Consider the following 12,229-nt stretch of genomic DNA (forward strand, 5'->3'; position numbering starts at 1 on the left):
TTTTATATTCAGAATTGAAATAAATAAATAAATCATAACTTTGAAATTGAATGTAAGCTTCAGTTTAATATACGAAAACAGATGAAATGGACGTTTCGGGTTTCCCCTTCATCAACAACACATGATGAATTAAAAACTGCAGACGAATGAGATAATGTGGTAGTGGCGTTGTTAAGATGCATAAACAAAAACATTGATGGGCAGGAAATTGTATGCTACTTTGTGAGGAAGCGCGAATTAAAACAGAACAATAGAAATTTATAAAAGGTGCGTACTTAATTATGTCAAAAGAGGGAAGGGAACTGTGTAATGCAGTATAGAAGACAGTGAACTAAAATAAAGGGTGGACTATTGTTGGAAAATAAATACAATGGAATTGGAAATAAATACAAAATGTAAGGAATGTAGGTATTAATATATTAGTGGCATTAGCAGCAGCAGAAGCAACAGTAGAAATAGAAGTAGCTAGTAGTAGTAGGGATGAAGAAAATAAAGACAGGCATTTCAATTTTGACACGGCGCCGCCAAGTCTGGGACTTTTTTGTCCTAGTGCGGAAGTCTGCTATATTTTTCTACTATCACAAACGATATGAACACGGGACTGGGACAGTCCTGTCCGTTGATTTTGTAGCATTTCACAACGGCTTGGGACACAACGGGACTGTTTTGTCCCGTCCCAATAGGTGCGGAAGATTTCTCTAAATTCTATATGTTACAGATTTGGGACAGGACTGTCCCGGGACAGTCCTGTCCTAGTGCGGAAGAGGGTTAATATATCGAGAGGAGACACAGAAATAAATGTTTTGTTTTGTTCATGTAAAAAAAATAAATTATCCTTCCCCTTTTTTTATTGCACAACAAGTGGTAAACTTCCGGTCTTCAATTTTCTCTTTCATTTTCTGGTTTGCATAGAGTTGCAAGTTTCACATACGCCACGGAGGGGAATATGTCATAAAGTTTATATTTATTTTCCAACCATCTGGAATTTCTTTTAAATTTTAGATACTCCATTAAAGTTTCTCAAAAATGGGTGTGCCCAAATTTTATCGATGGATTAGCGAGCGCTATCCTTGCCTAAGCGAAGTTGTGAAAGAATTTCAGGTGAGCATTCATTAACCAATGACAATGATCAATGATGGCGATGGTATGAAATTGAAACTAAGGAGGAAAGTAGGTCGTTTCTCAATAAGTTTTCTTTCGTTTTTTTTTTTAAATAAAGAGGGATGACAAATTTAATGAAGAGCAAAATGATTTTCTATTGTTAAAATTAAAGTAGCTATTTTTCTTCGATTCATCAACTATCAACAATGCTATCAACTGCCTTTGTCTCAGTCTCACCCTTCGCCGCCTTCTTATCACAATTCCAAAAAAACATTTTCAACTTCAGTTTCAATTCGTCCCTTTTCTGTTTCCAGGAATAGCTATTTTATCTTTTGTATACCTGGCCGTGTTAACCTTGAGATTGTTGAATCGGTACAAAAACATTTGCAGTTGCAGTGAAATCTAATCTTCTACTAGGCACTTAAATGAAGGGCTAAATCATAAATCTGTGTCACAGTTCTCCCATTCACCTGTGTGACCGCTAGTTATCGTTTGTGAGCTGCAGGCTAAAACCATGGCTTGGTTAAATTGAGATATCTCTGGTATTTATTTACAGAATTGGATAAATTAAATATCAAAATAAAGGGCATTGAACGCCCTATCATTTGGTACAATTACCGTTTCCCTCCTTAAATTCATTTAGAAGATATTGTAATGGAAAGATAGCTTAATTGTAGTGGGCAAGAAAATCAAGCCGTTTATCATCATTCATGAAAAAATTCCCTTAAAACATAAATAATCATAAAATTCAATCATTTTCCTTTCCAATGATACCATTTTCAACTTTCAAAACTGCTTCCAGGATACCCTTTGAGCATTCCATAAAATCACACTCATTTCAAAATCTACCAAAGTAACGCCATTTCAGCTTGGACTGCCGTGGTCAGCGTCGGCCATTGGCTCCTAGCCTTGTGACGTCACAGTGTTTCAGGGGAATCCCCTTTCGTTTTTTCAGTCAGCTGGTGCCCAATTTCAGGCTGATTCCTATAGTAATTTTTGGGTGTTTTTAAGGCATAAAAAATTGAATAACTCTGCTTCTATATAACCTAGAGACAAAATTCAAACGGTTTTATCATCGGGATGGTAGACTGCATCATAGTAAACCAAATTTTATACTGTCATTTGAAAACTGAATTTTCATTTAAGTGCCTACTTCTACTCTACTCACTCTACTGTACTTCTTTCTTCAATCTCTGAATCTGGCATTATTATTAACACATTGAGTCAGTGATTGACTTGGGAGTTAAACAAAAATTCTAAACGTAACTCATGCTCTTGATACTTGAAACCAATGTCATATGAAAGAGCTAGCAACTGATTACAAAAAAATAGAATTTTGGGGAGACCTTCCTCCATAAAAGCTACTACATCCCAAGTCTTCTTGAGGGGGTTTGGGAGGGGGGGGGGGATTTTTTAAAAAGTCTCCCCCCTCCCAAACCCCCTTCTAGAAGTTCTAGTGTAGGGGGTTTGGGAGGGGGGAGACTTTAAAAAAAAAAAGTTTCCCCCCTCCCAAACCCCCTACTAGAACAAGAATACTTGGGATGTAGTAGCTTATGGAAGGTCTCCCGAATTTTGTTTCTATCTTGATTAGCAGTCATGGCAGTTCATCAAAGTCAAAGTCTGAAATTTCAGACTGATTTTTACCCCAAAATTACCATTGTGACCGAAATTGCGTGCCATTAATAAAACATGGGTAAAACCGTATGGAGTTCTTATTAACAGACTGTATACCAAAATGTTCGTCTTACGGAGGACGATGCATTTACATTAATAAACCAGAAGATACAAATTTCAAAACAACACATTCTTCCATAATATATAGATATTACATAATTAAAATCGGCTAGACATAAAAAAAAAAAAAAATTTCCAATACCTCACTTACACATTTGCATAATGACATAATGAGTTTATTTTTACCCCTGGCAATTAATTTAATTGCATGAATAAAATGGCAAAATGAAACAGTCCATTTAAATTGAAAAGGATCCACGTAAGGCAGTTTGTATGTCTAAATTGGAAGGAAAGTTATGACTTTTAAAAATTCTGCTAAACCACTTTGTGTTTATTGCTATTACTATTACTTATTACATCATGTAATTATGACATGTTTGGACTGACAATTGATATAATTTTAAGGCTAGCACTATTCAGTATCTGATACTGAATAGTGGTTTTGCACTATTCAGTATCTGATACTGAATAGTGGTTTTGTACTATTCAGTATCTGATACTGAATAGTGGTTTTGTACTATTCAGTATCTGACACTGAATAGTGGTTTTGCACTATAATACGGTGTTTTTTTTTCCGAAACCTGAAAAAGTTATGGGAAGAGGGCAGCTGTGGGAGTGAATATGGGACTCAGAGAAGTGTACACCAGTGGGGAGTGAACCTGGGACTGGGTTTCGGCGGGTTTCCAAATAAAAAGCAATTACTTTTTTATGAAACACGACGACACCTGGCAATATCCGACAACGTTATGAGAGGTAGGCAGCAGCGTGTGTGTGTGTGTGTGTGTGTGTGTGTGTGTAGGGGGGGGGAGGAGAGGATGAACCTGAGATTCAGGGAAGTGTACACCAGTGGGGAGTGAACCTGGGACTCTGGGTTTTGTAAAAAAGCAATAACAATATGGGGGGGGGGATTACATTTTTACGAAACCCGACAATATGCGGCAAAGTTGTGGAAAGTAGGCAAAGCGTGGGGAGTGAACCTGGGACTCAATGAAGTGTACACCAGTGGGGAGTGAACCTGAGACTATGGTTTTTGGCGGGCTTCAGCTAGTTTCATATAAAAACAATTAGTTTTTTACGAAACCCGACGAAACCTGGCAATATCCGAGAAAGTTATGGGTAGTAGGCAACAGTGCTGGGGAGTAAACCTGAGATTCGGGGAAGTATACACTAGTGGGGAGTGAACCTGGGACTGGGTTTCGGCGGGTTTTGAAAAAAAAAGCAATTACATTTTGTTTACAAAATGCACCAAATCCCAACAAAATGGGGCAAAGTTATGGAAAGTAGGCAAATAATGGGGAGTGAACCTGAGACTAAGGGAAGTGTACACCAGTAGGGAGTGAACCTGAGACTATGGTTTTCGGCGAGTTTCACATAAAAGCATTCACTTTTTTACGAAACCCGGCAATATCTGACAAAGTTATGGGAAGTAGGCAACAGTGGGGAGTGAACCTGAGACTCAGGGAAGTGTACACCAGTGGGGAGTAAACCTGAGACTTTGGTTTTCGGCGGGTTTCAGGGAGTTTCACATAAAAGCAATTACTTTACGAAACCAGGCAATATCCGACAAAGTTATTGAAGTAGGCAACAGTGGGGAGTGAACCTGAGATTCATGAAAGTGTACACCAGTGGGGAGTGAACCGGAGATCTGGTTTTCGGCGGTTTTCAGCGAGTATCACATAAAAGCAATTACTTTTTTACAAAACCCGGCAATATCCGACACAGTTGTGGGAAGTAGGCAACAGTGGGGAGTGAACCTGAGACTAAGGGTAGTGTACACCAGTGGGGAGTGAACCTGAGACTATGGTTTTCGACGAGTTTCACATAAAAGCAATTACTTTTTTTAGAAACCCGGCAATATCCGACAAAGTTATGGGAAGTAGGCAACAGTGGGGAGTGAACCTGAGATTCATGGAAATGTACACCAGTGGGGAGTGAACCTGAGACTCTGGTTTTTGGCGGGTTTCAGCGAGTTTCACATAAAAGCAATTAATTTTTTACGAAACCAGGCAATATCCCACAAAGTTGTGGGAAGTAGGCAACAGTGGGGAGTGAACCTGAGACTCAGGGAAGTGTACACCAGTGGGGAGTGAACCTGAGACTATGGTTTTCGACGGGTTTCAGGTAGTTTCATATAAAAGCAATTACTTTTTTACGAAACCCGGCAATATCAGACAAAGTTGTGGGAAGTAGGCAACAGTGGGGAGTGAACCTGAGACTCAGGGAAGTGTACACCAGTGGGGAGTGAACCTGAGACTATGGTTTTTGGTGGTTTTCAGCGAGTTTCATATAAAAGCAATTACTTTTTTACGAAATCCACAACGAAACCTGGCAATATCCGACAAAGTTATTGAAGTAGGCAACAGTGGGGGGTGATCTTGAGATTCAGGGAAGTACACTTGTGGGGAGTGAACCTGGGACTCTGGATTTTGTAAAAAAAAGCAATACCAAGGGGGAGGGGGAATTACTTTTTACAAGACCCGCCACAACCCGACAAAGTTATGGGAAGTAGGCAGCAGTGGGGATTGAATCTGGGATTTGGACACCGATGAGGATTGAACCTGGGTCTTCGAGAGGCTGGTACCAGTGGACAGTGAGCTCAGAATGTACTTTTATTTCGAGACCTACTGAAATTGTCAAAAGTTATGGGAAGGGGGCACCATTGGGCAATGAACCGGGATTCAGGGAAGTGCACACCGGTTGGGAGTGAACATGGGACTGTGAGAAGAGGATATCAGTGGAAATGAACCTGGGACTATGGAAGATAGATACTAGTGGGAAATAAAGCCGGACTATGGGAGTTGGGTACCAGACGAGAATGAAGCAATTACTTTTTTTACAAAACCCACCGAAAAACCATAGACTTAGGTTTACTCCCCAATAGTCTACACTTCCCTGAGTCTCGGGTTCACTCCCCAACTGTTGCCTACTTCCTTTCCATAACTTTGTGGGATATTGTCGGGTTTCATAAAAAAGTAATTGCTTTTTTTTACGAAACCCAGTCCCAGGTTCACTCCCCAATGGTGTACACCTCCCTGAGTCCCAGGTTCACTCCCCACTGCTACCGACTTCCCATAACTTTGTCGGGGTTCAGTGTGTTTTGGCAGGTTTCGTAAAAAAAGAAACACCCCTAAAAAGACCACCTGTATTCAGAAAATAGATGTCAATTGTAGTCTAATATTCAGTATATCTATTTAAATCATTATTATTATTATTATTATTATTATTATTATTATTATTATTATTATTATTATTATTATTATTATTATTCATTATCATTATCATTATCATTATTATTATTATTATTATTATTATTATTATTATTATTATATCATTATTATTATTATTATTATTATTATTATTATTTTATTATTATTATCATTTTTATCATTATCATTTATATTATTATTATTATTATTATTATCATTATCATTATAATTATAATATTATATTATTATTATTATTATTATTATTATTATCATTATTTATTATTATTATTATTATTATTTATTATTATTATCACGTAAATTTTAATATAATACGGCAATTAATTCACGGAAGTACATCGCTCAATTAATAATGGCAGAAAGTCTGGCCACATATTTATAATGAATCGGATTTGTCTTAGATGACCAAACAAACAAACAAACAACAACAACAACAACAAATGAGACAAACAAAAAAAAGCAAGATTTTAAAAGGTAATAAACAATAGAAGAGCACATCAATGAAAAACAACAACAAGATTATAACACATAAAAGATATTCGTAATAAATCGATAACTGATTAAATTACTCGAACTACTTGATTAAAAAAAAATAATAATCATAATAATGATGATGATGACGATTACAACAACAACAACAATAATAATAATAATAATAATAATAATAATAATTGTAAGTAAGTAGAAATAATAATAATAATAATAATAATAATAATAAAAGAACAATAGTATAATATCAACATTAAAGCATATTACAAGCAAATAAAATTATTAAAACAAGAGTTTAAAAAATATCAATAGACAGAAGGAATTTTTAAAATATTGGGGAAAAAAAAGTTATCCCTTCCGGGATTTGAACTCTCGAACCTTAAGCTCAGAGTCAAACAGCTTATATCCACGAAGCCATGGTGTCACTGAACATTTAGTGACATTTAATGATGTCTATTTAGATATTTAAAAATGTATTTGAATGCCACGCTTACTTTGATATTTTGAACTATGTTAATTGCACTATAGCAGAAATTAAAAAATTACGATCAAAATATTTTTACAACTTTGAATCGGGCTGTCAGTTACTGCACGTGTTCAATCTGGAAGTAGGTCAGCAGTTCGACCGAGATTGTCGCACTTTTCACTCTCTCTATAAAAAAGAGTTCCTTGTGGATACTGAATAGTGGCAAAGCACTATTCAGTATCAGATACTGAATAACCACTTCCTAATTTTAACCCCCTCCCCTCCACCCTTACCTTCCCTCTCTCTCAATATGTGTCAAGATGTATAATTAATAGAACTTCTTACTATACCTTTAGAATGTGAATATAACTGATATAATCTAAATATAAATATATGGGCACCAGTCCTGATGACTTGATATAAAATGAAAGCAATTGATATTTTTATTTTTATTTATTTCTTTATTAATACAGGGTTTTACATAGAAAACAAAACCTTTTAAATAAAAATACAATAAAATGCACATTAAAAAAGTTGGAATGTATGTATTAAAAGAAAAAGTATAGTAAATGAAATTACTGAAAACATTCTGGACTAAATTTAAGATAATAAATAACTAAATCAAAAGACGATGAGATGATAATAAAACATGACATTTCGGCGCAGAGTTTAAAAGTTTCTGCACATAGATATAGAGCCCTGAAATTTGACATGAATAAAGTCTAGTCTTCAGATTTTTTTGATTTTGTTTTGGTCGCGAAACCTCTATTTTATATGAATATGATATAGAATCAAGACTGGTTCCTTCATGTAAAACTTTCTAGTCCAATTGAATCATGTCATGAGCCAATTGTTTGTAATACTTAGGTAAAAAATTCAAATTGGTTTGACAGAGAATTTTTATTTTTGTGAAAACCTACTTCTATTTAGAAACGTGCATGTTTGTTTCAACTTTCTTTGCAACTTTTTGATTCTTCATAACTTCTGTTCACAAAAAAAAATGGTCTTTTTAATTCAGGCGACACCTGTTTGCAAATGTTTGTGAGTAGGCCACATATGACTATTCACATACGTTTGTCAATAGCTTCCAGGCTATTCACAAGCGGACTAAAATTTGAAAGGTTAGCTGTTAGGCCAGTGTTTCCCCATTCTCTTTTTGAGCCCCGCTCCACTTCTTTCATGACAAATTTGTGGTAAACTACCAAGGAAAACATTTATATTTTGCTATATATTTCTTTTTTTCAGTTGCCTGAATTTGATAACCTGTATCTGGATATGAATGGTATCATTCATGTATGCTCACATCCTGATGATGAGAACCCTCACTATCGAACAACAGAAGACAAGATTTTCACGGATATTTGCCACTACATTGATGTAAGTTAAACACGAATTTGTTACACTCCTTTTCCTTTCCTTTGCCCGATTTTAAATGAAAATATTGGTTTTTGCCGGGATCATTGATAAGCTTGGGATATTTTTTGCATAAAATTCAATACCGTGTTAAAGTAATTGATGAAATGCTAAACTGTAATAATTTGAATAATTTTATAATTGTTTCCATCTAGTTTCTGTTTCGGATGATCAAACCAAGAAAGGTGTTTTTTATGGCTGTGGATGGAGTTGCCCCTCGTGCAAAAATGAATCAACAGAGAGGTCGTCGCTTCAGGTATAGTAAAACGAGTGTTCCTATAGTGCAATATCCACTAAAAGTGCTTTAGGACCCTAGACAACAACAACACTTAACCATGTAGGATGAGACATGACACCTGTTAGGCGATATTAGTATTAGATTTTATTTGGACAGTTACTCATTTTACACCTATGTATGGTGAGAGAATGAGTAAAGAGCCTTCTATTCCAAGGACTCAACTATGCACCGCTCATAGTGGGAATTGAACCTTGGGCCCTCTGATCCAAAGACGAGTATCATGCCACAAAGCTACACATAGTAAAATGCATTAATCATTATTCATGATGGATGGTGATGATTGAAAATATAGTAGAGTTAATGTAATATGAAAAAATGGTCCAATAGATAGTAATCAGTTCAAATTTGCCTTATTATTCAGTGTCTTCATCTGTTAGACATTTTATGTAAATTACTTATTTAAATAAGGTGAGCCTTCATTGCAGATAAAGAGAATTTTTTGTTTTGTTGTTTTTTGGGTTTTTTTATTTTTTTATTTGTGTGTGCTTCAGGATGATTATAACTTCTAGAAAATAAAGATAAGAGGAACTGGGTTGGTTTATTTTTAGATTCATTTGAAAATTTTGATGTTTTTATTAAATTTCATACAGGTAGTTTCAAGATCAAATTGATATGCTTAATATATTTAACTTTTCTCGTTCTCATTGACAATATAATTTCCAATTTCATTTTATGTATATTCCTAATTCTTGCCACAGATCGGCAAGAGAGGCAGAAGACCTCATTGAAAAGGCAAAGAAAGCTGGTGAGGTACTTCCTACAGAAAAGAGATTTGATTCCAATTGTATTACTCCAGGTAAGGGCTTCATGTTTGTATTATTATTATTATTATTATTATTATTATTATTATTATTATTATAATTTCTGTCGTTACTATTTTAAACAATGTATATTATAGATTATAGGGTATGCAGGCACTGTCTATTTGATATTGTTCTGATGGGCCCTGCAACAGTTGCTATCTTTTTAATAATTTTCATCTTAAAGTATATGTTGACATTTTTTTCAGAAGTTCATTAATTATCTTTATTTTAGGAACACCATTCATGGTTCGGCTACAAGAACATCTGAAGTATTTTGTTAATGACAAGATTACTAGAGACCCTTCATGGCAGGAGGTGTCTGTATACCTGTCTGGACATGAAGTAAGTAAATTGATTTCATCAAACGTATAAAAGATATTGGGTTCTCTTGGTATGGTTTCAATAGAGGGAAGTGGAAGAGAATGTTTGTATCTTTGACACGAGGTAGTTCAGTGTTTATCTAAGACTTTATCTTGTATACCAATTCCAATTTGGGAACAATTGAATCACATGACTCGTCAGTTCATGTTCAACAGGCCAGACGTGTTTTGTTTTATAGAATTTTCAACATTTATTATTCATTTTGGATTACTATATTTTCATTGTGATATTGATTATTTGTATTTCATTGGACTATATTATTTCCTTGTTTAATGTAATTTCAATCAGTATATATATCATCACCTGTTATTTAAAACCATTCATTCAGAAACTATTAAGACTTTAGATTTAATTTGTTCATTGCTTTCGTGGTAAAAGTCCATGGGTGCCAGTTTTCCGGTTCATGCCAGAATTCCAGTTTCACGATATCTCAAAGTCAAATACCTCACTAAATTTTTCAAAAAATGTTGAGGGAGTACCTCTGGTACTCTCTGTCTCTCTCTGTTCTTTGGCTCCCCTAGAGAGAGACAACTGCACTGTGAGTATTTCACTATGTATTATAAGTTGGTTTTAAAATCAAATTAATTTCCTCATTGTGTCAATATGTTTGCTGTGTAATCATTTAATAATGGTATAAAAACGGTGATGAAATAAGAGTAAAGTTTAGGCCGCATTTTCAGTAGGGACATTTTCAGGTTTGGCAAAGTGTCGAGATTTTACTTTCAGGGTTCAGCACTTCTTCCTGCTGGCACCCATGTAAAAGTCGTACTTCATGGCCATTAGGTCCAAGGAGCTGAAGTTTATCTTGGTTTTTGTAGTAGTCCACATGGACAATATCAATTGCCTGCTTCCCTTTTGATTTGACACTAATCTATTGCAAGGAACTTTTCACCATATCTAAAATCCAATTACTGCTGATTGGATAGAGGGACAGGAAAAATCCCTGACTGCATCCAGGAGCAATACCGATCTTGTTGCTTTTCAGGCAAGTGCTTAACCTCTCGAGCTATTGGGACCCCTCTTGCGGGGGCTTCTACTTTTTAAATATAATGTATAGTGTATGCCAACTGTGGGTTTGATAGCTATTGTCTCACTCTATGGGAGGAATGTCGGTGTAAGTACATTTGTTTTACTTGACTGTGGACCTATCTCCAAGGTGAACTGCATTATTATTCTGGGTGGGGTTCCCTACCTCCACAGTGGGCAGGGAGGTACTTCACGTGTCTTCTATCCCCTTATATCTGTTTTCCAACTTGCTTTCTGTCTTTATGAGATTGCCAGAGTCTTTGGCTGGGAGGGAAACAGTCAAATGCATAGTTATTGTTTTGGGAGATGATATTTTTTTCCTTGTAAATCATCTCTCTGTTGTGTATTATTATATTTGTTATTTTTAATGTATAATGAAGTGTAAGCATTTGAGTGTATTCCTCTTTGTTGGATCTTGTGCTTATGTCTGGGTGAGACTTATAGGTGATATCAGACTAAGTAAATTGATGGTATGCTCTTGGAATCTACATCCGATCCCTATTTGTTCCCAATTCCCCTTTGTCTTACTCTCTCTTGGGTGCTTTAATTGTAATTCTAGAACTTTCGACTATCCCATTTTCTTCCTTTTTACTGTCGCTGATATAACCTAATTGTGTTTCAAGCGCTGTAAAACCCTTAAAAACAAATAGAACGAACTGCATTATGTCAGTAATTTAATACAAAGTTTACTTCTAAATTGATGTTCAGAAGAATGTTTTGTTCACATATGATTTAGATGATCATATTATGTCCTCATAGAGTTCTAGATAAGTTCAGAATTACTTTTTTAACTCCTCACAGGAATATTAGTTTCTTTCATTCCTATATAACATTGTATTCTGTGCTAAATGTATGATTTTCAATTCCATCTAACATTTCCTTGGAGGTGGTCCCTAGTTGAAATGAGGATAAATGAATATCAAATATCAGTTGTTTTTTGAGGATATGATTTATTTATAGTTTTTTTTTTAAATATATGTTTCTGTACAAATTTATTTTTGCCTTTATTTACTTATTTCTTAATTCAATTTATTTTTCAGAATATATTATTATAACCTATTGTAGACTTGTTGCTAATGGTAGTCATGGGTATTTGATATTTTGATTGTTTTCGTTTCAGTTTGTGCATTTATAGAAGTTAGCATTGATATTATGTGGAAACAAGGTACAATTCACTCTTCTTATACGCTACACATTCCCGAAAAATTGAATTTTAAACATATTATTGCTCCATTTAATCACACACCATCTCCGCTTTTTAAGCAGTAAACTGACATTTCAGGAACCATTGCAC

General features: G+C 35.1%; 1 protein-coding gene across 1 annotated transcript in view; it reads left to right on the forward strand.

The window, feature by feature from the left end:
* The first annotated feature begins 900 nt into the window (after positions 1 to 900).
* Positions 901 to 12,229, forward strand: part of LOC144971846 (5'-3' exoribonuclease 1-like) — a 72,767-nt gene continuing 61,438 nt past the window's right edge. Inside the window, exons 1-5 of the mRNA XM_078912922.1 lie at positions 901 to 1,101; positions 8,260 to 8,391; positions 8,583 to 8,683; positions 9,424 to 9,521; positions 9,761 to 9,870. Coding sequence (XP_078769048.1) covers positions 1,027 to 1,101; positions 8,260 to 8,391; positions 8,583 to 8,683; positions 9,424 to 9,521; positions 9,761 to 9,870 — 516 coding nt within the window. The 5' untranslated portion in view covers positions 901 to 1,026. The remainder of the gene's footprint in view (positions 1,102 to 8,259; positions 8,392 to 8,582; positions 8,684 to 9,423; positions 9,522 to 9,760; positions 9,871 to 12,229) is intronic.

Source organism: Berghia stephanieae, chromosome 4 (genome assembly GCF_034508935.2).
Source record: "Berghia stephanieae isolate SIO BIC M18660-M18661 chromosome 4, UCSD_Bste_1.3, whole genome shotgun sequence".
Classification (NCBI taxonomy): domain Eukaryota; kingdom Metazoa; phylum Mollusca; class Gastropoda; order Nudibranchia; family Aeolidiidae; genus Berghia; species Berghia stephanieae.